Source organism: Pelophylax lessonae, assembly GCF_965119305.1.
Source record: "Pelophylax lessonae genome assembly, chromosome: 10".
Lineage (NCBI taxonomy): Eukaryota > Metazoa > Chordata > Amphibia > Anura > Ranidae > Pelophylax > Pelophylax lessonae.
Window position 1 is genome coordinate 210970611 of NC_138777.1, and position 24842 is coordinate 210995452.

Here is a 24842-nt window from a genome sequence, read left to right on the forward strand (position 1 = left end):
CACCTTCAAAGACTGCCCCAGCCCAGCTGCTTTGAGCAGTAGGCGGGACCTATAGGCTTAGGGGGTGCGGTCTCAGAGCGTAGCGAAAAGGCAACATATCCACTCTTTACGGGAGGGGGCGGAGCCTCAGCGTGTGCTGATAAGGTCGTTGTTCTGTATATAGCTCTGCTCCTCCAGCCGCATCCCAGCGTGCAGTGCGCGGGCAGGAAGTGGGCGGGATTTTTCTATCTATCCCCGATCTCTCTGGTTCCGGTGTCCTCTCTCTGCTCTTGTCAGGCGGCTGCTGGAGAGGTGAGTGGGAGTAGGATGGGGCTGAGCGGGTGAGGGACCCTCCTGTACCCGGAATATGGCGGCCTGTGTGCCCTGTACACTTATTACAACTCCCTGAGTGTTTCCTTCTGTATATACCTCTGATATATACCGCAGTGCTGTACAGAGAACAATGAGCCAGTCATATCAGCCTGTACACCCCAGGAGCTTACAATCTAATGTCCCCCACTATTATTATACATTTATATAGCTCTGATATATACCCCAGTGCTGTACAGAGAACACTGAGCCATCACATCAGTCTCTGCACCAGAGGAGCTTACACTCTAATGAATCCTTCCTGCTTTTTCCGGGAAGACATTTGTCTATAATTCCTAATAGTTTCCCTTCTAGTATACCTATTCTGGATGGAGTGAGGAGGGATTGATCCCCTGTCAGGTTTTTATTGCTATCTGTGTCCCCATTAGGGAGATTTATCCTCTATTAGTCCTGGAAATGTTTCTCATAGAGAGTGAAAGCAAATCCCAAATTTTGGGTTGTCACCAGAGCAGGAATAGAAGGGAAATCCTCCAATGGGGAGGCTAGTTCTGGTGACAATCAGGGATTTCCTCTTCCTTCCTGTTGTATTTATGGGACAGGAAGTGAAGGGACACAGAGGGCATATAAAGCCTCCTGGGTTATGACCTCCAGCTTCCTCTGTCCCAGGGGTGTCCAAACTTAATTTCATTGCAGAAGGCATCAGCATCATGATTGCCCTCAAAGGGTCAGTGGTATCTGTAAGACTAGATGTCCAGAGTAGGGATTGACTGATAATCAGCAAAGCCGATATATCCAGGGCCGATATGCACTTTCCCCGATTTATCGGAATCGGCTGCCGGAGGTTACCAATATTGCCGATATTTATTTGGGGAAGTGCTGTATCAGAGTGATGCCTGCAGCTAGAGACATCACCCCCGGTACCGGCGTCCATAGCTGACGGTCGGCTGTCTTGTAATGACAACCGATGCAGCTGAGAAGCCGCTCAGCTGTCATTACAAGGAGCGGGAGGGGACACCCCCCCCCCCCCCCCTGGGAGGGGACACCCCCCCCCCCCCCTGGGAGGGGACACCCCCCCCCCCCCCTGGGAGGGGACACCCCCCCCCCCCCCTGGGAGGGGACACCCCCCCCCCCCCCTGGGAGGGGACACCCCCCCCCCCCCTGGGAGGGGACACCCCCCCCCCCCCTGGGAGGGGACACCCCCCCCCCCCTGGGAGGGGACACCCCCCCCCCCCCCTGGGAGGGGACACCCCCCCCCCCCTGGGAGGGGACACCCCCCCCCCCCCTGGGAGGGGACACCCCCCCCCCCCTGGGAGGGGACACCCCCCCCCCCTGGGAGGGGACACCCCCCCCCCCTACCGCCGTGGCTCACCCGGGTCTCCCATCCCAATGGGAGACCCGGGCAACCAGCCTGCACGGCCGCTGAAGACCCGATCAAAGCCGCATTCGGCTCTGATCGGGTCTCCATGTAAAAACCCGGAAGTGATGTCCTAAGTGACATCACTCTCGGGTACTCGGCGCCAGATTCAAAAATATGACAGCATTCAAAACAGCCAAATGCTTTTAAGTGCAGAGGAGGGGTTTGGGGTCTTTTAGACCCCCAGATCCCTCCACAAGGAGTACCTGTTTTTAAAAAAAAAAAAAAAAAATTTAAATGTCCGACACTTTTGGCCAATACCGATATGTGATGACCAAAATCTGCTCTCCTCCCCTTCCATTTGTTCAGCATTACATTAAGTGGAGACACGAGGGGTCTTTTAGACCCAGGATGTCTCATTAAAGAGAACCTGTTGCCAAAAAAAATCACATAGGGGACTTTTGTCTCTTATAAGATGGGGATGGAAAGTTAAGAAGTTTTAATAAAAAAAAAAAATTAAAGTTACACCCAGTACATAAAATTTCCAGCCCCCCCCCATATATATGCTTGTACAAACATAGACCCACACAGCGGGCGCCTACGCCTGAAAACGATTGTGATACACATTACCTATCTCTGCGCACGCTGGAATGAGAGCAATAATTCTAGCTCTAGACCTCCCCTGTAACTCTAAACTGATGACCTGTTTTAAGGTTTGACATGTTGGGTATCTATTTACTCGGTGCAACCTCAGCTTTTAGATTTTACCAAAAAAACTGGGTAATTTATTGTGGTTTTTGTGCCCCCTTAATAATCTTTTATAGTGGTTTTATTTTATTTGTTTTATGAAATTTTACAGCAGTATCGTGTGACAAAAAATTGGAACTACCACTATTTTATTCTCTAGGGTATCTGCTTTCAGAAAATATGTAATGGTTTGGGGGTTTACTATAATCTTCAGGCCTAAAATGTTGTGTTTTTTTTTTTTTTTATTTAAAACCTGTGCAAAAACGGTGAATAGGTTAAAGAAGTTCATCTTCAGGAACATGTTGCGTAAGATTTGTTAAAAAAAAAAAAAACTGGCTTCTACTTCTTCTTCTTTTTATTTCTTGCTTGCTCCTAGATTCAAAGCAAATTTCTCAAGCCCTGCGCTATTGTATTTTCCAGGGTCTCTGGTTTCAAAAAATATATCCTGTTTAGGGGGTTTAAAGTAATTTTCAGACAGATTTTCAAAACTGCAAAAAAAAAAAAAAGCCCTGGCAATGAAAGGTTAAACCATGAATTTCTTTTTTATCCCCCCTCCCCCCCACCTGAATGACTGTATGCCGTTTCTGGATCGGTAACCCCCTGATGTGCACCTTGGGGACCATTCCCAGACCGGCCTGTAATGTTGCTTAAGGCGCTCATCTTGGTACGTAGTGCAACGTGTAAAGTTAGGTGTATGGTGCTGTACAGGTCAATGGTCATCCCTATGCCCCCCCCCCCCCGACTCTTACTGATATGGTGAATTAAAACTTTATACCCCCCCCCCAAGTCCCCGCTTTACTTGCCTCCATGGGTGATGAGCTGTCAGTGCCCATGCAGCCGGTGCAGCAGTCCTGAGATTTAGACTCCCCATTCTTCTTCCTCTTCTTTCTGCTGGGCTTCTGGGAAGGATCAGAGTGATTCTGATTGGTTAGTGCCAGAAGAGAGAATCGCACTGGTCCATCCCTGGAAGCCCTGCAGAAAGAAGAGGGAGAAGAGCGGGGTCTTTACAATCCTGGATTACTGCACCTTCTGCATTGCCACTGACAGCTCATCACCTAGGCGGGGTAAGTACAGCAGGGAACGGGGAAGGCAGAGGATGTAGGGTGTCAGTTCACCTCTTCATTTGACTTTCTGAAAAGGTGAACTAACATGTTAAGGAAAAAAAGTAATATATTTTGACTTCTGCTGTGAATAAAAAAAAACTAGCATTTAAAATAAAAAAGAAAACTCAATGCAATGCTGATATGATTTTAAGGGGCATTTAATGTGCATCAACATGAGACCAATAGCTGAGCACCTTAAACTGAAAACGCTGTTTAATTAGTTTTTTATATAATCAAAGCAAACCCCCCCCCCCCCCCAATCCATGTCCCCATGCTTTTTGTTGAGAAATCACTTTGAAAATCGCAGTCCTAGCATTTCTAGTGGTTGCCATCTTGCATAAGGGAAGATCATTTATGTAGCATTTACTTCCTGCAATCCATCTGCCCTTAGTGCCCTTAGCTCAGGCATGCAGACAGGAGGGAGTGCTTAGCTGAGGAAACCCCTCCACCTCTCCTTCAGATGAATGGGGGGGGGGGGGGGGCCTTTTCTAGGATGTATGACACGGCCTCGGAAAGCAACTGAAGAAAAAAATATTCCTTCCTATCGATTTACTAGCAGCTTAGAGAAGTGTGGCCAAAGCTTTTTTGATTTTTAATGCTCCTCCTATGGATCACAAGAGCTCAGTTCGTTCTGCACTCCTGTGATTTGTTTTTAGCCAGCAGTAGGCTAAAGCCCACTGCCGGCTGATGTCACTCAACCGGTCCAGGCTGGAGAATGTTCCCAACTTTACAGTCGGGATCCACCCAGGATTCTGGATGAGCAGCTGGCTCAGCCTATCAGCTGCGCTGCTGGGAGACTTAAGCCAGCTGCTCCCTCTCCAGCCCAGCACCCCATTGAGCACTGGAGGAGCAGAGAGCTTTTGACAGTCACGGCTCTCTGCTCAGAGTGGACCCAAGAACTGAGCGATCAGCGTTTTATCACTGTTCTTACTGCAGAGGCGGTGGGGACAGATGTAGCACCCACCTAGGTGAGTATAGTTTTTTTTTTTTTTTTTTTTTAAAGAGGAAGTAAACCCTCCTCTGCAACTTGTACCTATAGGTAAGGCTTATCATAGGCGTACCTATAGGTACTGTAAATATCTCCTAAACATGTACCGTTTAGGAGATATTTACCTTACATGCAGCCAGCGACGTCACTGGCGCATGCGCTCTGAAGGAACGGCTGCTGGTGCTGTTCCTTTAGAGCCCCGTGCCGTGACCGTCGGCGCATGCGCAGGTGTGACATATTTGCGGGTCCAGCCAATCAGATGGCCGGCTGCCACGAACCTGGAAGAAGGGTGACAGAACATGTCACCCATGGGAGAAGTGAGTGGTCGGGGCTTCGTTCTAAGGTAAGGATTTCATAATGAGCTAGTATGCGATGCATACTAGCTCATTATATGTTTGTCTTTCAGGTGTAATTAAAAATAAAAAAAAATCTGAGGTTTACAACCTCTTTAACCCATACTTTTAAGTATTAAAAATAGTTCACGTTGATTTGAGTTTAGTTCCACCTTAAAGCAATTGGTGGCCCAATATTTAGCAGTTTTGTACTAGAACAGTGTTCAGTTACAGGTGACTCCTGTAGCCATTGAGTGTCTGTTGTAGAGGCCATTGTGACCTTCAGGAAGAGGTTGCAAAAGGCTGAGCGAACAGGAAAAATCAGCTTGGATTTTTCTTTTTGTATTTACAAAGCTTTTAGGTTTGAGCTGTTCAGCTGAAAGCCTCTTCCTCTGTGAAGACTTAGTTTATCTAAACTCAGGAAGAAAATGGAATATATCGCAGCTTATTGGTCCTTGGCTGTGGTGGCTGCATTCGATTCTTACGGGCTTCTTGCACAATGCAGCTTGAAAAAGCTCAATACAGAGCCCACAAATTGTTAGGTGTTTATGCACACAGGTGCATAAACAAGCGCTGCACATTTTTCAGTAAGAAAGAAAAAAAATATAGAGAAATCTGCTTTTTTGGTCAGTAATTTACGCCTCGTGTGTGCAAATAAGCGTGAATGCGCAGAAATTCTAATTTACATTGTGTGACGAAATTGAGAAGTTTTCACATATTTGCGCATGTGCACGTGAAATTGTGCGAATGCACATAGGCGAAAAAACTCCTAATACGTGCAAATACATACAAAGAGTCTGATGCAAATACATACAAAGAGTCTGAAAAAGTAGATGCCCAAACAGGAGTATCACGTGCAAGAGGCCTTATCAGGTTTTTTTTTTTTTTTTTTCTTCTAGATTTTTACTCAGTGATCCTGCCAGTAACACTTTTCCTGTCCTATAGTGACAACATTTTCTTATCCTACTGTATAGAAAAGCAAGGTTGTCGCCCTAAGACTGCTACCAGTAGTTGCCATTTAGTTGGATTTGTTCTGTAATGTTGAAGACATTTTGTAGCTCATCCAAGCCGGATGACTGTTAAACATACCCCAACGTTAATACTCAGACACCTCAAAGCCTTTTTTTTTTATGTCCTTTTTATATAGTTTGTTTGGGCCAAGTTGGCCCAGACAAATGATTTATTGCACAAATGGATGTGCTTGCTGGGCGTGGTGTATTAACTGGTTGCTGACCGGCGCAAGTACATATACTGCGGCGGTCAGCCCCGGCCAGGCAAAGTGACGTACCGGTACGTCACTAGCTTGTCACTTGCTTGTGAGCCAATAGCGGGCGCGTGCCTGCCCCGGCTCGTTCCTTGGGAAGTCCGTGCGTGTGACCGGCGGACCCGATGTCCGCCAGTCACTCGCGATCGTCCGCCGTGAAGGAAGAAAGGCAGGCGGCTGATGTAAACGAAGCCGCCTGTCATTCTGCCCTGTGTAGGAATGGTGATCATACGGTTCTACTATGTAGGACCGTTGATCACTGTTCCTACACCAGTAGCCATATGCAATCACGCCCCTAGGGACACACTTAACCCCTCCTTCCCCAATAAAGTTAACCCCTTCCCTGCCAGTGTCATTTTGCAGTAACAGTGCATATGTATAGCACTGAGTACTGTAGTAATATCACTGGTAACCCCAAAGTGTCAAAAATGTCAGTCAAGGGTCCGGTCTGTCCGCCGCAATGTCGCAGTACCGCAAAACAAATCGCAGATCGCAGCCACTACGCGTTAAAAAAAAAACACCAAAAATGACAAAAATCTTTCCCTTAGTTAGTAAATGCAATAACTTTTGCGCAAACCAATCAAAATACACTTTTTGCGTTTTTTTTTTTTTTTTTTTTCCAAACATATGTAGCAGAAAACAAATTGGCCAATAATGTTAAAAAATTTTGATTTTTACATTTTTTTGGGGGGGGGGGGGGAATTTCATATAAAAAAATGTGAAAAATATTGTTAATTTTTGCAAAATTGACGCTCTCTTTTTGTTTATAGTGCAAAAAGTAAAAATCGCACAGGTGATCAAATACCACCAAAAGAAAGCTCTGTTTGTGGGGAAAAAAGGACGTCAAATTAGTTTAGGTACAGCGTCACACGACCGTGCAATTGTCCGTTAGTCACGCAGTGCCGAATCGCAAAAAAAAGGCCCTGGTCAGGAAGGGGGTAAAATCTTCCGGGGCTTAGTAGTTAACTGTATGCAACCCCTCAGCTACATAGAGTATACAGCGCTATATTTCAGAGGTGGGATGGGGACTTCCCATCTTCCTGAACAAGAGTTGGGCTAAGCGCTGCTCGGCCCTTCAGGGGCTTTGTACTCTATGAATAAATACAAAGCTTCCTCTGATTGGCTGAGAGAGTTTGATGTCACCTCCCACCATCTATGTAACCTTGTGGAAGTATTTCCCTACAATAAGATGTTTTGTGTGGTTTGTCTGTAATTTCTCTCATCTTGTCTCTTCTGACAGATTGCACAATGTTGTCTTCTCAAGTTTTGCGTTTGGTCGGCAAAAGAGCCCTGTCTACCTCTACCTGTCTGCAGGGACATGGTGAGTACCTGTCTACCAGCTGGAGTACAAAGCTCTGTACTCGTGTTTTGTGTGACTGGCTTTCTTTAACATGTTGATGTTATAATATGTATTGAAGACTGTGTATTCTGTCCACCTTCAGCTGTATGTGGCATCTCGTTCCATGTGCCGGTTGCCATGACAGTGTATATGGCATTGTAGGGACGCTCTGCATCAAATGCAGGGGTGGTGTTGTACGGTAAGTTAGCAGGGGTATCAGTGGCACATCAGCGATTTGGATAATTTACCGGGAGTGGTGAAGGTTCACAAACACAGCAGTTGTATTAAATTTCCTTATTCAACCTCCTACAAGTCATACTTTTTTTTGTTTTTTCTCTGGGTAGGCTATTCAAAGGTTCCATTATCAAAGAAAAACAAAAGTTGGTCTGGTTTAGTTAAATGCAGTACTATACACACCAGTGGTCCTCAACCCTGGTCCTCAGGGCCCACTAACAGGCCAGGTTTGCAAGATAACTGAAATACATCACGGGTGATATCATTTTCTGCTCAGTGATTGCAGTATTCTAGTCTGCATCTCCCCAAGGTAATACTTAAAATCTGGCCTGTTAGTGGGCCCTGAGGCCTGGAGTTGAGGACCACTGCTATACACTCATGTTACATGGTTCCATCAACCTATATAAATCTTACTATAACCAGTGCTACGGCTTCTTCAGATAGTTGCTGCAGTCTGGTAATGGTGTTAACCGCATGTTGCCCACATAATGCATATGTGCAGTGGCAAAGGAGGACTGTAATGGAGTAGTAAGGCCAAAACTTTTAGCTAGGTTTCTCCTATGGATCACAGGAGTTGAGTTTATGCTGCACTCCTGTGACCCATTTCCAGCTGACAGCGGGCTAAAGCTTGTCAGCTGAAGTCACCCAGCCAGTCCAGGCTCAGGTAACATCTGACTTTTAAAGTTGGGTTCCACCTAGATGCCTGGATCAGCATCTGGCTCAGTCTCTCAGCCAGCTACTCCCCTCCCCCTGCACAACCCAGCACTCCAGTGAGCGCTGGAAGAACAGAGATGAGAACTGGTGACTGACCGTCACCGGCTGTCTGCAGGCTGAAGACTGAGCAATCAGTGGCGTTTGATCACTTAATTCTTGGTCTTCGAGGCAGCAGGGGGCAGCTGAGATCGATGCTGCAGCCATATAGGTGAGTATGATTGTTTTTTTTCTTTTCTGCCCACACGCAGCACGTGTCTCTATGGGAGGCAGAGGTTCCTGTGCTGTGAGCATGCATACTGTCGGTGTGAACAATTGAGACTGGCTGCTGATTATGTGACCAGTGACAGCCAATCGCAGTGGTCACAAGATTCAACACACTTTTCTGTGTCACCCTCCCCAAGCATAATAGCCCAGTGAAAGGGGCACCAGGATGAGCGAGAAAGGGTTAAATAGTAAATGCCATACTCCAATGTTGAATTGAAGGCATTTTACAACTGACTGTGAATGGGCAGGCACTGTCTCTTGTGCGATAGAATTCACCCACCTGCCTGCTTGCAGTCTTCTGCATATAAACTGAGCTGTGCCCAACAGTCCCTGTGTGCTGAGATAACTGACTCCAGCATGTGCAGGAGTTGCATCATCCCAAAGGCTGGCACTCGGGTAGAAAATGCTGGAGCTGGCGAGGGACATGAAAGGTAAATTTAGTGCCTTTTTGATTTCACCCCCCCTCCCCAAACAAATAAGGGAAGCAAACTCTTAAAGTGGAACGAAATGCAAAAAATAAAATCCTGCAAAGAGAAGCTGCAGAAAGGTAGAGCCCCCACCCTTTCCCCCCCCCACCCTTCCCCCCCCCCATCCTTTCCCCCCCCATCCTTTCCCCCCCCATCCTTTCCCCCCCCATCCTTTCCCCCCCCATCCTTTCCCCCCCCATCCTTTCCCCCCCCATCCTTTCCCCCCCATCCTTTCCCCCCCATCCTTTCCCCCCCCATCCTTTTTCCCCCCCCATCCTTTTTCCCCCCCCATCCTTTTTCCCCCCCCCATCCTTTTTTCCCCCCCCCATCCTTTTTTCCCCCCCCCATCCTTTTTTCCCCCCCCCATCCTTTTTTCCCCCCCCCATCCTTTTTTCCCCCCCCCATCCTTTTTTCCCCCCCCCATCCTTTTTTCCCCCCCCCATCCTTTTTTCCCCCCCCCCATCCTTTTTTCCCCCCCCCCATCCTTTTTCCCCCCCCCCATCCTTTTTTCCCCCCCCCCATCCTTTTTCCCCCCCCCCCCATCCTTTTTCCCCCCCCATCCTTTTTCCCCCCCCCATCCTTTTTTCCCCCCCCCCATCCTTTTTTCCCCCCCCCCCATCCTTTTTTCCCCCCCCCATCCTTTTTTTCCCCCCCATCCTTTTTTTCCCCCCCCCATCCTTTTTTTCCCCCCCCCATCCTTTTTTTCCCCCCCCCATCCTTTTTTTCCCCCCCCCATCCTTTTTTTCCCCCCCCATCCTTTTTTTCCCCCCCCCATCCTTTTTTTCCCCCCCCATCCTTTTTTTCCCCCCCCATCCTTTTTTTCCCCCCCCCATCCTTTTTTTCCCCCCCCATCCTTTTTTTTCCCCCCCCATCCTTTTTTTTCCCCCCCCCATCCTTTTTTTTTCCCCCCCCATCCTTTTTTTCCCCCCCCATCCTTTTTTTCCCCCCCCATCCTTTTTTTCCCCCCCCATCCTTTTTTTCCCCCCCCATCCTTTTTTTCCCCCCCCATCCTTTTTTTTCCCCCCCCATCCTTTTTTTCCCCCCCCATCCTTTTTTTCCCCCCCCAACCTTTTTTTCCCCCCCCAACCTTTTTTTCCCCCCCCAACCTTTTTTTCCCCCCCCAACCTTTTTTTCCCCCCCCAACCTTTTTTTCCCCCCCCATCCTTTTTCCCCCCCCCATCCTTTTTTTCCCCCCCCATCCTTTTTTCCCCCCCCATCCTTTTCCCCCCCCCATCCTTTCCCCTTCATAAGGTATGTAATAAAAACAGGTTTTATTTAAAAATGTAATTAGTGTAATTTAAATGTAATGAGGGGCAGGGAGGAACCAGAGAAGGCACAAAAATAAGATTAAACTTCAGCTTTAATACAAAGTGAGAGCAAACATCAGGGATTTCTTAAACACTGCATTATGAATATGCATTCAATGAAAATCCTTTCTTGGTAAACTTGAATTCCATTCTTGTTAAATAGTTTTTATTAAGATTATTTCAAATAGTAACAAACAGAGAAAAGATCATAATAACAGAGGAAAGCAAACTCCTAAAACATTGATATTATGGCCAGTAGCACATAGGTGCAGTTATGTAATCTAACTTCATGCCCGTGTAGATAAGCCATTACAGCATTTAGCAATCCAACTTGAAATCCATTCTGTGAGGTTTACAGTGATGAGATCAGGAATAAGATTGCGGTGTGTGTGAACCTTTTTATAAATGAACAAAATTAAGCAAAACGTACCAGATATGCTGCAAAATGGAAGACACTGGGGTTGATTTACTAAAACTGGAGAGTGCGAATTCTGGTGCAGCGAAACAAAATTTGGCTTCAGTTTTTTTTTTTTTTTGTCAAAGCTTAATTGGACAAGCTGTAGTTGGAAGCTAATTGGCTACCATGCACAGCTGCACCAGAATTTGCATTACCCAGTTTTAGTAAATCGGCCCCTTTGTGATGATTTTCAAGCTAAATTCTTTTCCTATGTGAAAGTAAGAAGTTTAAAGAGGACTTAACAGCAAGAGATACTGTGCAGTGTCTGTTTAAGTTATGCAGCAAAATTCCTTTTTAGTGCGCTCACGTGACCTTCCGCTATTCTCTTCTCCTCCTGGCTGATGTCAGAGGGGAGTCTCCGATCGGGAAAGGAGAGTGCTGGGTAGTCACATGAATGCACAGGGGCGTTGTAAAATAAGGCATTTTGCTGCATAATTTTTTAAATAACGCATACACTGCACAGTATATCTTGGTGTAACAGAGGGGATTCCAGGATGTGTGATTCGTGACTTTACACAACCTCTTTAATGACCCAAGGAGAGGGCCACAGCCAAGATTCAGAAGCTAAACTAATGTGCCATTTTCATCACTGATGTCACCCAAATCCTTCACATTGATATCAAAATATTGGTGGGTGACTTAAAACTCAGTATAACTGGTCCTCTTTAACCTGGCTTAATATGATTTATAGGATTAAAACTGTCATTTTGAACTTGATACATTTTAAATCTTTTTATTTCCTAAGAATCATCCAGTTTATGATAGAGCTATAGCTCCTCATTAAGAGTCTGTACACGCTTGTGTGGTCACCATCCAGCATTGCTGCTGTAAGTGAACAGGAGAGTATTGACACTCGAATGGGCACTATTGTGCAATTTCAAACTTGGATGGCGCCATAGAAAATATTAGTGGCATGAAGAGCTCTAAACCATAAAATGAGTTCAAGTAAACTTTTTTTTTTTTTTTTCTATTAAATAATTGAAGAAAACACTTTCAATAGCTGGTCCATTCCGCATACCGTATCCCTGCATAATTTTGCGAATTGTGCTATTTGGAGTGGAACTTTAAAGCAGACCTAAGCCATTGAATGAACAGACTCCTCCTCCTGCCCCTCTTTTGTGCCACTATCATTAAAGTGATATTAAAGGATAAGTTCACTTTTAAGAAAAATATAAATAAATGCACGTTTTTCTTGCAGGTAAATGTGTGTATTTATACATTTTTTGTTGCAGGAGCGCATTGCACCAGCTATTGGCAGATTGCTGATGCAACACAGGTCTCCTGCACACTGTCAGTATATTGGCTTACTACTTGTACATCCTGTACAGTAAAGCCGATACTCCCTGACAGGAAGAAGCCATGAACTACCATAGCGTTTCACAGCGCCTTAGTAGTTCGAGGACTACAAGCCGACAGCGGCTAAGGATGTCAGGGCTTGTAGTTCATTCAAACGGAGCTGTGTGTCTGAATGAAGCGGCTGTGTGGGTGGAGCACCACAGGGCTGTGCTGTTTTTCAAGCAGTGGCAGCTAGTACGGGGGAACTGCTGCCACCGGGAGGGGGGGGGGGGGTGTGCAGTGGGTGGCGGCTGCAGCCCTGGGAGCATGTTAAATGTTCCACCCTAAAATCGAGTGGAACATGTATGATGTTCCCAAAGGTGAACTTATCCTTTTTACAGGTTTTCCTGCTCATGCTCACCAGGATTTCCACATGTGCACACACACGCTGCCAGCTTCTGGTAGGCTGCCAGAATACCACTGAATGGTGTTTGTGTGCACATGCAGAAATCATTGTGCATGCGCATTAGCTCACACAGTTGTGGCTTACGAACATGGTCTCCTAGGTTAGCCGTAATGTAATCCTTCCTGGAAGCAACAGAGCACAGCCTATGGAGGGGGGTTAATATATATTATATTATATATATATATATATATATATATATATATATATATATATATATATATATATATATATAATAAAGTGGTGAGCTTTGTTTTAGCTTTAAAGTAGAGCTTCAGCCCCCCTTTGGTTTGGGTCCTGGCAGAGCCCTTTGGCACATTTGCGCATGCACAATCATGACAGTGTTTTGGATTTTCCAGAACAGCCATCTTTGCGGCATGATGTGCCACAGGGCTCATAGGGTCCTAAAGCCCTGCAACACATCTGCACATGTGCAAAATCCAGGAGAAATTTTAGAATTCCATTTTGGACTTAGCCGGGATAGCAGTTGGGGCAGGACTGCTGAAAACAATCAAAAATTGCACCCTCCACATAGAAAAAAAAGTGTGGGGCTGGGTTTTTAAACCCCCAAAGTATGCTGTTTGATTTTTTCTTTTTTTTTTGTAATTTTTATGAATGCTTAGGGTCCTTTTGGACTCCTTTTTGCTGTTTGGTGCTCTTCATGCTTTTTTCTACCATTCTGGGTACTCTAGTTAGGCTGACCCGGTCTGACAAGAGTGGCCTCACCAGGACCAATTATCCATAGAAATCAGTTTGATCTCCTGCATTATCACGCCACTGACTGTTGGTATTCAAAGCTCTAATTCAATACTGACCTGGAAAAAAAAATATCTGCTCTGTTGGTGTAATCTTTGTACACGGCAATTTGTTCCTGCAGGCTGGGAATCCTGAACGGAGGTGTGAAATGAGTAACTGCAGGTGGATGGGCTTCCCAGACTACACACGTGTGTTGGGCCTTATACAATTTTTTGCAGTTCTTATTGTTTTTATATTTGTTTTTGTGATGTTTTTCTCTTTTTTTTTTTTTTTTTTTTTTTTTTAATTGTATCCAAACCCAAGAACTAAATTTCAATATTGCTGCTTACCAGTCTTTTCTGCTGATCCTGCTAGAAATACTTTTCTGTGTACTGAACTGAATGTCAGTCATTGGCTTTTCTAGCTTTATTTGTGAACCACAAACCCTTCTCTCTAGGTAGGGAGAATGAAAATTATTACCATTTTTGCATAGCGTGCCATTGTCCAAAGAACAACTGCAGGCAGGATGGAGCTCATCCACGCTCCCCATAAAAGGCTGAATCACAAAAGCAGGATGTTGCCATTTTCGTTAAACTTAATTGGTGTTGAATGTGCACACTGGATGCCCTATCAGATCTACCTCCCTGTGTGCCCCCCCCTACTTATGTAATAGAGATGAGGCATGGTTTTGTAGTCCTGCATGGGTGCTCAACCTGTTGCCCTCCAGCTGTTGCAGAACTACATGTCCCATGAGGCATTGCAAGGCTGGCAGGTACAAGCAAGACTCCCAAAAGCAGAGGCCTGATGGGACTGTAGTTTTGCAACAGCTGGAGGGCCACAGCTTGAGCACCCATGTAAATACACTAATGCATTTTCTGTAGGTGCAGTACAGTAAGTGAGAGTTTGTCACCTTAGGGTGAGAAGTGTGCTACTGGCAGCATTGCCAAGTAAAAAATAAAATGCAGCCACCACATCGAAGGACAGGTAAGTTGTAATCGATTACATCTGTGTACTTGGGTTTGGATACACTTTAGTTCACACTTGTCATTTTTGTTCCTAGTGTTTTAATTTAAACCTTTTGTTGTTTGAAGGGAGCGTGGCCATCCCATCTTACACCCTCCCCGCATACCTTGACAACAGAGCCTTGCCCCTCCCGGAGGTGCCCTATGTAGCGGACCTGACCCCCGAGCAGAAGACTTTGAAAGAAAAGGAGAAAGGAGCTTGGAGTTCTCTAAACGCCAGTGAGAAAATAGAACGTAAGTCCCATCACGTGTCCATATCTGTGGAAGGAACGCTCAGCTGCACCTCACGTTTTATCCTGCTGATCCCCAGTTGGGTTTATAGCAAGTCAATGGTTTAATACTACAGACTTTGAGTTCCATACAATGACAGATTTTGGAGCTCTCCATTTATCTTGCCTAAAAGTAATTTATTTTTTGTCCATTCAGGGACAGAGGAAGTCATACTGTTAAGGTTTACTGCCACCTGCAAGATGATTGGACACTATCAAACCTAAAATCTCTAGGCAACCCCAGGACAATTCTCAGCATGTTTTTAGTAGTAATAGTCCTAAGGCTACATTCACATCGGAGATTAGTGTCTGTGCAAATGGCAGCGGCAGTAATCAAGATTCCTGCTGCGGCTGTAGGTGACTAGGTGCAGCCGCTAGGCCTGACTCGCTACAATGACCGCTCGCCGGCGACCGCAGGTAGTTGCTGGCTGTGCAGAGCGCTGTGAATAGCTGCAGCCGCCACCGACCTGTCATTGTAGTGAAGGGGCCCAGCGCCCACCCCTAGCTGCTCAGAACCGCAGCAGGAATCTGATTCCTCCATGACTATTTATTTGCACCAGCCCTAAACGCCAGTGTGAATATAGCCTAAAGCTGGATACACACTATACAATTTTTTCTTTAGATTTTTTCCTTTTAGATTTACCAAAGCCATATAATAGGTCAGACCTAAACCCTTTCAATTTGTATGTATGCAATCAGGCATGCCCTTGCACTACATAGTTGAAGGTAAAGCCCCGTACACACGTAGCGATTGTCGGCTGTAAATATTCGGCCACTGACCGATCGGCCGATTGTCGGCTTGTTAGTATGATGCTTCCGACAACCGACTGCGACTTTTCGGCCGAACAGAATCTGGTGTGCAGGCATTAAAATTTTTTTTGGCCAACACCAGAACGGCCGATTGTTCACCAGTCAGTACAGAATTCGGCCGACAAACAGCAGATGAGCAAGACTGGGCATGCTCAGAGAAGAAAAAACACACGGAAAGTTAACCATCACATGACATCACTTCTGCAGTCAGCTGTTGTTGGCCGCCAAAATTCGTGTGCAGTCTTTTTTGCGCTTTTCAACCAACAGGACAGCACCGGACAAAAGACGGCCGATTGTTCGGCCGACATTTGGTACGTGTGTACGGGGCTTTAATCTAAAGGAAATCTACCAACAAAAGTTGTATAGTTTGTATCCAGCTTTAGAGTCTTATAGCTGACAGTTGTTGGCTTCGTCTGACTCTCCGGGACCTTAGCAGTGAGATCTCTCTACTATAGTTCCTGGCTCTGTTACTGCTACACTTTCATTTTTCTCCTGTCTCTTGCTGCTGCATTCTTTCAAATAAAAAGACCTAAATAAATAAATTAAAAAGCTAGTAGGAAGAGCAGGACTGCCCTGTCACAGCATGCCAAGATGTCACCCGTGACTGAGAGGATAAAAGACAAGGCTGCTTACCAGACCTATATGGTCACCCAACCTAATGGATAGACCATATAATGCTTGAACCCAGAACACTTGAGCAGGATCCCATAGGAAAGAAGCTCCTCAGGATATGGCAGACAACAGACCCAGTGAGAGTTGCACAGAAATCCCCTGTAGGGAGCCAATCTTCAGAAAGTCCCAGGTGGTACTTATATGGACCATACAATTAAAAGAAGGAAAGGATCCACATAGTAAAATCCACTTACATAGGTGATGAATAAAAAAAGCATCTCACAGAGGCAATATGCAGGTGGAGAGAAAACCGTGGTGTCCCGCGTTCACATAAATTCAATAGCCGGCTGTAGGGGCGTGGTAACATCACGTCTGGGGCTGCCCAGGCCTGATGTTGCCAGGCCCCCACTGCCGGCTATTGAATTTGTTATGTGAATGCGAGACGCCGCGGTTTTCTTTCCACCTACGTATTGCCTCTGTGAGATGCTTTTTTTTTTTTTTTTTTTTTTTTTTTTTTATTCATCACCTATGTAAGTGGATTTTTTATTAAAAGGTCTTTTATAAAAAGCAGTATCACGCTATGTGGATCCTTTCCTTCTTTTAATTGTATGGTCCATATAAGTACCACCTGGGACTTTGAGGATTGGCTCCCTACAGGGGATTTCTGTGCAACTCTCACTGGGTCTGTTGTCTGCCATATCCTGAGGAGCTTCTTTCCTATGGGATCCTACTCAAGTGTTCTGGGGTCAAGCGTTATATGGTCTATCCATTAGGTTGGGTGACCATATAGGTCTGGTAAGCAGCCTTGTCTTTTTTTTTTTTCCTCGCAGTCACGGGTGACATCTTGGCATGCTGTGAAGACAGACTTTTGAACATCTTGCTCCTGCTGGGACTTGTGGTTCCTCCTCTGTGTTTTGCACCATTTTTCTCTTTCGTTACTTTTTCATCACTAGAGGACTTTTTTTCATATATTGGGACTGTTATTGTTTTATGCTGGGATTATAATCCCTCCTATTATTTTTTCAGTTATTTATCACATTATTGATGTGACCATAATATGTGTTTTTTTGTTTTTTTTTTCAAATTATCATTTTGTTTATTAGCGCTACACTTATACAGTATATTTTCTTGGACTTTTTTTTTTTTTTCTAGAAGTCTGTGTATGCTGCTTGCTCTCTGTCACTGATTCACAAATTCACAACACATTTTTCACCTTAGTGCAGAATTAATACTTATTTGTATTGCTACAATATTAGTGCCTATTTCCCAAAGCTACAGAGCACTGTGGAGCCAACACTGCTCTCCCTCGGATACCCAGAAATAGTAAGGGCAGTGTGTTTGCATAACCAGTAGGGGGCAGTATACTGAAGTGTTGCTGGCTGTATCTAATGGCTTTTGTTCTCTTTCACAGTGTATCGCATAAAGTTCAATAACACCTACGCTGACATGAACAAGGGATCAAGCCAATGGAAGAGCGTCCTGGGCGGTACTCTCTTCTGTATTGGCCTCACAGCATTCATTATTATGTGGCAGAGGAAATATGGTAAGCTGGAAATCCCACACTGCAATGAATAAATCTGTCTTTGGGGCCACCTACTGATTATAGGGGGGTCATACAAATGACTTGTCACCTATAGTGAAGATGACAAAGGAAGCCTGTACAGAGCTAGCATGCCTGACCACACTCCAAGAATACCAATTCCATACATTTTTTTTTTTTTTTTTTCTTAAAGAGGAAGTAAACCCTCCTCTGACACTTTGACCTATAGGTAAGCCTATGATAAGGCTTACCTATAGGTACTGTAAATATCTCCTAAACATGTACCGTTTAGGAGATATATACCTTACATGCAGCCAGTGTCGTCACTGGCGCATGCGCTCTGAAGGAACGGCCGCTGGTGCCCCGTGCCGTGACAGTCGGCTCCCGCGAGTGTGCGTGACGTCACCGCGGCTCCGGCCAATCAGATGGCCGGATGCCGGGATCCCGGAAGACAGGCGACTGGACATGTCGCCCGTCATAGAGGTAAGCGGGCGGCACGGCGGGGGCTCGTTCTGAGGTAAGTATTTCATAATGAGCTAGTATGCGATGCATACTAGCTCATTATGTGTTTCTCTTGCAGGTTGAAAAAAAAAATGTGGGGTTTACAACCTCTTTAAAACACTGGGACCAGAGCAATATAATACCATAGTAAAATTGTATTATGGGTTAAATGATCAGGTGTGTGTGTGTGTGTTTTCCCCCCAAATTATAATTGCTTATAGCAGTGAATTTCAGTACTATAAGCAGTATTTTACTAAATGAAACTGATTCATTCAGTTTGTTTTGTGATTGGTCGTGTGGTCTGTGCCGTGTGATCACATTGACCAATCACAGCTAGCAACACAATTGTACACAATGGACAGCATGAAAGGAAGTCATCCATTGTTTACAAATGTCATGAGATCTGCTGTGATTGGTCACACAATGCCAGCAGCAAGCCGATCCTCCAATTTGTCATCGGCTGTGTCTGATGTGTGCAGCGCCTTCTGAGAGGACGTTCTATGTTTATAGGAAAAAGGTAAGGCGTTAAAGTGATGCCACAGTTTAAATAGAACAACCGGGTGTTTGGAAGCAGGAGGAGGACCGGTTTGCTTGAGACAGTGGAGTTTGTTCTGATATTTAAGGTGGGGGGGGTGTATTGGAACCTCCGTCTGGTTATTTCTTTACTGCTGGCTACAACTTCATTAGATTTCCCCATCCGTGTCACAGTAACTAGTTTATCAGACAGGAAGTGAGGTCTGCAACACAAATAGATTTTTTTTTTTTTTTTTTTTGTGTGTGTAGAGTACAGGAAGGTAGGAATGGTTTATTTCTGTCTTTGCCTCTGCAGATTTCACCTCACTTCTGTGCTAAAACTATTGTCACCAGTAGAGGAAGTGAGGGTACTATGCTAACTAGTCTGTGTTAGAAAGAGATGTACATACCTATTTTCATATATGATCCCACTCCCCTGTGGCGGCTGCAGGGGAAAGGAGGGAGCATCGATAACAGATGAGCCTATGGGTGACATCACTGCTCCCAGAATTCCCGGAGTTCTCTCTCCTCTCCCCTGCAGCTGCTGCTGGCTGAGACAGGGGATCACATGACTGGACCAGAATGGGCTGAAAATGTGTGCAAGTACAGTATATACATCTTACACAGGTTAGTCAGCATAGGTGTTAGGAGGGGGGAGGGAGCATGTTTAGAACCATCTAGGTTCAGCCTGGAATTTTACTTTAGCCCGCTCCAGTCCTTGTATATTAATAGCTGGATGGTGGCTTCCTGATGGGGGAGGGAGGTGTGTGTCTGTCATAAGCCAATAGAGTGCTTTCATAAGCAGTGGGAGAACATCCTCCCGCTGCTCGCTGGTGTTTCTCGGGCTTACCGTTTTTACCCGCATGCCAGAGAAACGATCCGATGGTCAGAGGCGAACAGACGAGATCGCCTCTATGGCCTTGGAGGACCTGAGTGATGTCATGTCACTTCCGGTCTAGAGTGGAAGTAAACCCATTTTTTTGTTATCTTTTTCTTTTAAAAATAAAAAGGAGAGATTTGTGTTTTTTTTTTTTTTTTTTTTAAACACCGATCTCTCCATAAAAAGGACATTCTCCTTTCTAATTTAAAAGATGTTTACGTTCCTTGTAAAAGGAATAAAAGTGATTTAAAGACAATGAAAAGGACTGTATAAATAATAAAAAAATGAAGAAAAAAAAAGTGAAGCGCCCCCATCCCTTAGTGCTCGTATGCAGAAGCAAACTCCTACACGAGGTCGCCGTGAACGTTGGCGTAAGGGCAATGATTCTCTCTATCTCTCCTGTCCCGTTTCTTCTGAGGCTCTGGGACCCTTGTGGTACCGCAGGGGGGTCCGCCATTTTGCTGTAGCCTGTGTGCTCAATTCACGGGGCCATGTATGTGTACTTCGGCGGCCATGACAGTGGAGCCATGTGTGCATTGATTTTTAGTGGTGGAAGCCCCTCCTCTTCCCTTGGTGCTGACTCCTGGATCTTGTCACTTCCCCCATCGCCGCACGGGGAGTGCAGATTATCCTGGTGGCTGTTTCTGCTGGGTCTTGAATCTGGTGGGGTCCTCTCCCTCTCTACTGAGGAGCGATTAGTTACGCTGTTACTGGTGACCTCATGGTGCTGTTGAGCGGTGGGGGTGTTCCTTAGCAGTGTTTTTACACCTTTTTCTTATGGGGTCACCCTATGGACTCATGGAGTCTTTGGAGCACTTTTCCCTGCCTGATCCCCTCTCAGAGGCTGCGGGGCCATCTGTGTCCCAGCCATCCATCAATGCACTGACAGCGGTCCTGGAGTCCTTTGTCCTGGGTGAAGGTGGTTTTTGGTTGACAGGCTAGCAAAAAGCACCCCCTGCCTTATCTGTCTCCTCATATCCTAAATCTGATTCGGCTGCTGTGGACTTGAGAGACACTCTTCTGGGTCTACGACCACATGTGCTGGTGCTGAGTTCTCACATAGGATGATTCTTCCACTTCAGCAATTGCGCACGAAAAGGCACTGGTGGATGCACTGATTGTATCTGTGTGCGAGACCTTGGCTCATAAGTTTTTTTTTTTTTTTTTTTTTTTCCACCCCTCGGGCGACTGACAAGGGATCAAAGCCGTTCTGGGCCTCCTCCAGTGGGTCCAAGTGAACTTGGTTTGGAAATTCGGGAGCAGGCTTATCTAGACCCGCGACAAGGATCCTTCAGCATGAAGGTCCGCCCTCAGCCGTATAGGGGATGGGGGGACGTCTTCGCTTGTTCCCTGGTACAAGACAAGTGGGTCCATCCACAAAGTCATACGGTCCGGGTACAAGATAGTTTCGCTCTTACCCCTCAGCAAGGTTCTTTCCTTCCAATTTGCACCTGTCCCGGACTGCTTACAAGGGTATGTTTGGAGCGGTACAAGACCTGTTCAAGGGGGGATTGTCATGGCTCTGACATCGGAACCTTTTTTAAGGATTTTACTTAAACCTGTTACCTTCCTTCCTGGGAACTGTAAAGGTGCGTCCAATTCTGGACCTCAAGGCACTGAACTGCTTTGTGCGGGTGCAGAAATTCAGAATGGAGTCCATTCGCATGGTGAGGGCATCCTTGCATCGGAGGATTTTCTTGCCTCTGTCTGCATCCAGGATGCTTACCTTCCTATTCCAATATGCATCGCCACCAGCGCTTCCTCCGCTTTGCCGTGAGAGGAGCATTATCAGTTTGTGACGTTAACCCTTTGGTCTCGCCTCTGCTCCTTGGGTCTTCACAAAAGTGTTAGCCCCCCTGCCAGCATTGTTACGCCAACAGGGTGATTGCGGTACTGGACTACGGCTGGGCAAATCCTTCCTCCCCTTGTAATGGACAGTGGTCACCACAGATGCCGGCTGGGGAGGTGTCCACGGCCAAAATTCTGCACAGAGGATCTGGACACTGGAAGAGTCCAGACTACCGATCAATGTCTTGGAACTCCCAAGAGATCTGACTGTACCTGGAACATTGGACGGATCATCTTCAGGGATTTCCAGTGCGCATTCAATCATACAATTCCGTGGCTTATGTCAATCACCAGGGGGGCACAAGGAGTGTCCTTGCGGCTCTGCTAGGTAGCCGGCATTCTAAGGTGGGCAGCACGGTTCGTTCCAGCCCTCTCTGCTGTACACATTCCTGGGGTGGAAAACTGGCAGGCAGATTACCTCAGTCGGCATGCATTGGACCACCTTCACCCGAAGGTGTTTTCATCACTTGTCTCTGGTGGGGCATTCTCGAGGTGGATCTGTTGGCGTCCTGGCTCCACAGAAAGGTGCAGAGGTTTGTGGCTTGGTCACTGGATCCTCTGGCACCACAGACATGCTGGTGGCCCCATGGGGGGTCAGTATCGTCTGATTTACGCTTTTTCCTCCCATCAAGCTTCTGCCAAGACTTCTACACAGGATCGAGGCAGAAGGGATTCCAGTCTTTTTTAGTGGCCCCGGACTGGCCTTGCCAGGCTTGGTACGCTGATCTGGTGCAGCTGGTCACCAATGTTCTTCAGGGAGGATCTGCTGTCCCAAGGACCAATCTTTCCATCCTGTTTTACAGTCGCTGGCTTTGATGGCTTGGCTGTTGAATGCCAGGTGCTGATAGAGGTTTGTCTGGGTCTGTGATTCCAATGCTGTTAAAAGCTAGGAAATCTACTTCTAGGAAGATCTACCATCGTACGTGGAAGACGTACATTGCGTGGTGTGAGTTTCTTGGGGTTCACCCTCGCTCTTTTTCGGTGGCTTGGATCTTGACCTTCCATCAACGGGGGTTGAGCAGAAACTGGCCTTCAGTACGATCAAGGGCAAGGTGTCTGCCTTAACCACACACTCCCTGGTGCGTACTTTTTCTTTAGGGGAGTTTGGCACTTGGCTCCTCCAGTGCGGTCTCCATTACCGCTTTGGGACCTCAATTTGGTGCTCTGTCCTCCACAAGCCTCCCTTTGAGAATCTTCGGGAGATTCCCCGGCTTATGCTGTCCCAGAAGGTGGCCTTTTTGGCCACCTTCTATCGCCTCGGCGCGCAGGGTGTTGGAATTGGCAGCGTTATCCTGTCGTTCACCTTACTTGGTGGTTCACAGAGAAGGTGGTTCTTTGTCTCTGTCTGTCGTTCCTTCCTTAGGTTGTCTCTGATTTTCATTTGAATGACTTCATTGTGTTGCCTTCCTTGTGTCCCAGGCCAAAACATCCGAAGAATGCTTTGCATGCCTTAGATGTGGTCCAGGTGATTAGGGTGTACCTGGAAGTCTTTTAGGAAACCAAACTCACTATTTGTGCTCATGGATGGGTCTTGGAAAGGGTTGTCCGCTTCCTCTGCGACCATTTCCAGATGGATCAGACAGACGGTGGGTCAGGTTCCTCCTTTCCCTGTCGAGGCGCATTCTACTCGGGCGTTCAGTGCCCCTTGGGCCTTCTGTCATCAGGCGCCGGTGACGCAGGTTTGCAAGGCGGCCACCTGGTCGTCGGTGCACGCTTTCACAAAGTTTTAAAGTGGATGTGTTGGCATCTGCGGATGCTTCTTTTGGCCACAAGGTTTTTGCAGGCTGCTGTTGGGAGGACATGGTCCTCTTGTAACAAAACGGACCGCCTAGTGTCCAACTCCTGTAGGGGGCAGTATAACCCAGTGGTTAAGAAGATCAGGAGCTGTGTCCGTCAAACATCAGAGAAATGGATTTTACGGTAAGCCAAAAATCCAATTTTTTATTTATTTTTTTTATTCATTAAAGTTTTTTTTTTTTTTTTTGTTCCATGCGCAAATACTGTGCGACAAAAAAATGCAATGATCGCCATTTTATTCCCTAGTCTTCTGCTATATGTAATGTATAATATTTGGGGGTTGGAAGTAATTTTCTAGAAAAATATACACATTTTAAACTTGTAAATAAAATGCCAGAAAAGGCCTGGTCTTCCAGTGGATATTATACTGGCTTCTGCTGTGTGCAATTACTAGGGCATGTAGCACCATGTGGTTTGACGCAGCAGATCATAGATCCGGGTACAAGGCGCGCGCGCACACTTAGAGAATAATTTAATATTGCTACATAGAAACAATATCTGTCAAAGTTTAAAAATGGGTTTACTGACTTGAATGCTGTTTCCAATCTGCGCAGTGTTCGGTGAGCTTCCTCATACTCTGTCCGACGAATGGGTGGCCATGCAGACCAAGAGAATGCTGGACATGAGGGTCAATCCCGTGGAAGGATTCTCCGCCAAATGGGACTACGACAAGAACGAATGGAAGAAGTAAGATGGACGCCTGTGGGGACTCCTGCCGACCAGAACAACCTCAAATTTCACTGCGGTCCACTCGCCATGTTACCTCATTGTTTGATTTACTGGAATGTCATTCCTCCTTAAATGTGCTACCAATAAAGTGCTGGTTTACTTGAACGCCCTGCCATGGCTGAGTCTCTGGCTTTTGGTTTTAGATTCTCATTGATATTCATTACTTTCATTGCTACACTATACAAATCCTATTTTACATGATGGGAGAAACCGAAGGATGAGAATGAATTGAAGTAGATTTCCCAGGCTGATTTATATTTTTTCTTAATTTAGATTGTTGGTGCCTTTCCATATATGTATATGTATGTGGAATTTTTAGTAACAGGCATGGCGAGGTTTTTTGAAGTGTTAATTTGTCGCAATGTTTTCAAAATAAAGGAATACTTATTTTTTAAATTAAAAAAAAAAAAAAAAAATTTTTTTACATGCTGTCACCAGTGCAGCGTCATCCTAAAACTGGTGTGGCAGTGATCAGGGATACTGACTGGTGACAGGATTTAAAAAAAAAAAAAAAAAAAAATGTGTGTGTGTGTGTATTAGGGATCGAACAATTAATGGTTTGGCCGATAATCTGAGGCCGATATTCACTTTTAAATAAAAGTATCGGTATCGGGCACAAACTTGGACGATTTGACCGATATTTTCTTAAGGTAGGGCCTACTGGGCTGCCTCCAGAGGGGAAGGGGGTGGCTGGGGATTAGAGCGCTGCCTGATTACACAGGGCAGGGTTCTAATGCCTACCTGGCGCGGGTGCTGTCATACGAAGTCCCGCCTCCTGGACCGGTTCCTACCTATGATAAACAGCACACTGGGGACGTCTATCATAGGAGGCAGGACTTTTTATGACAGCGCCCGCGCCGGGTAGGCAGAAGAACTCTGCTCTGTGTAATCAGGTGGCGCTCTAATCCCCATGCATATCGGACTAAAATTATATATATTACAGAAGTCAGTACACCCCCCTCCTCACAT

General features: G+C 46.0%; 1 protein-coding gene across 1 annotated transcript; it reads left to right on the plus strand.

Annotated features, from left to right (window-relative positions):
• Positions 1 to 220: 220 nt before the first annotated feature.
• Positions 221 to 23978, plus strand: COX4I1 (cytochrome c oxidase subunit 4I1). The gene is made up of 5 exons (XM_082270434.1): positions 221 to 291; positions 7338 to 7418; positions 14444 to 14608; positions 17477 to 17608; positions 23699 to 23978. The coding sequence occupies exons 2-5, from the start codon at positions 7346 to 7348 to the stop codon at positions 23833 to 23835; spliced, it is 507 nt and encodes a 168-aa protein (XP_082126560.1). The 5' UTR covers positions 221 to 291; positions 7338 to 7345; the 3' UTR covers positions 23836 to 23978.
• Positions 23979 to 24842: the final 864 nt, after the last annotated feature.

Bases quoted from the DNA above. Each gene is read 5' to 3' on its own strand.
- COX4I1 (XM_082270434.1), top strand. From the start codon at position 7,346: ATGTTGTCTTCTCAAGTTTTGCGTTTGGTCGGCAAAAGAGCCCTGTCT. The intron at 7,419-14,443 runs GTGAGTACCTGT...TGTTGTTTGAAG, and splicing joins TACCTGTCTGCAGGGACATG to GGAGCGTGGCCATCCCATCT. The intron at 17,609-23,698 runs GTAAGCTGGAAA...CAATCTGCGCAG, and splicing joins TATGTGGCAGAGGAAATATG to TGTTCGGTGAGCTTCCTCAT.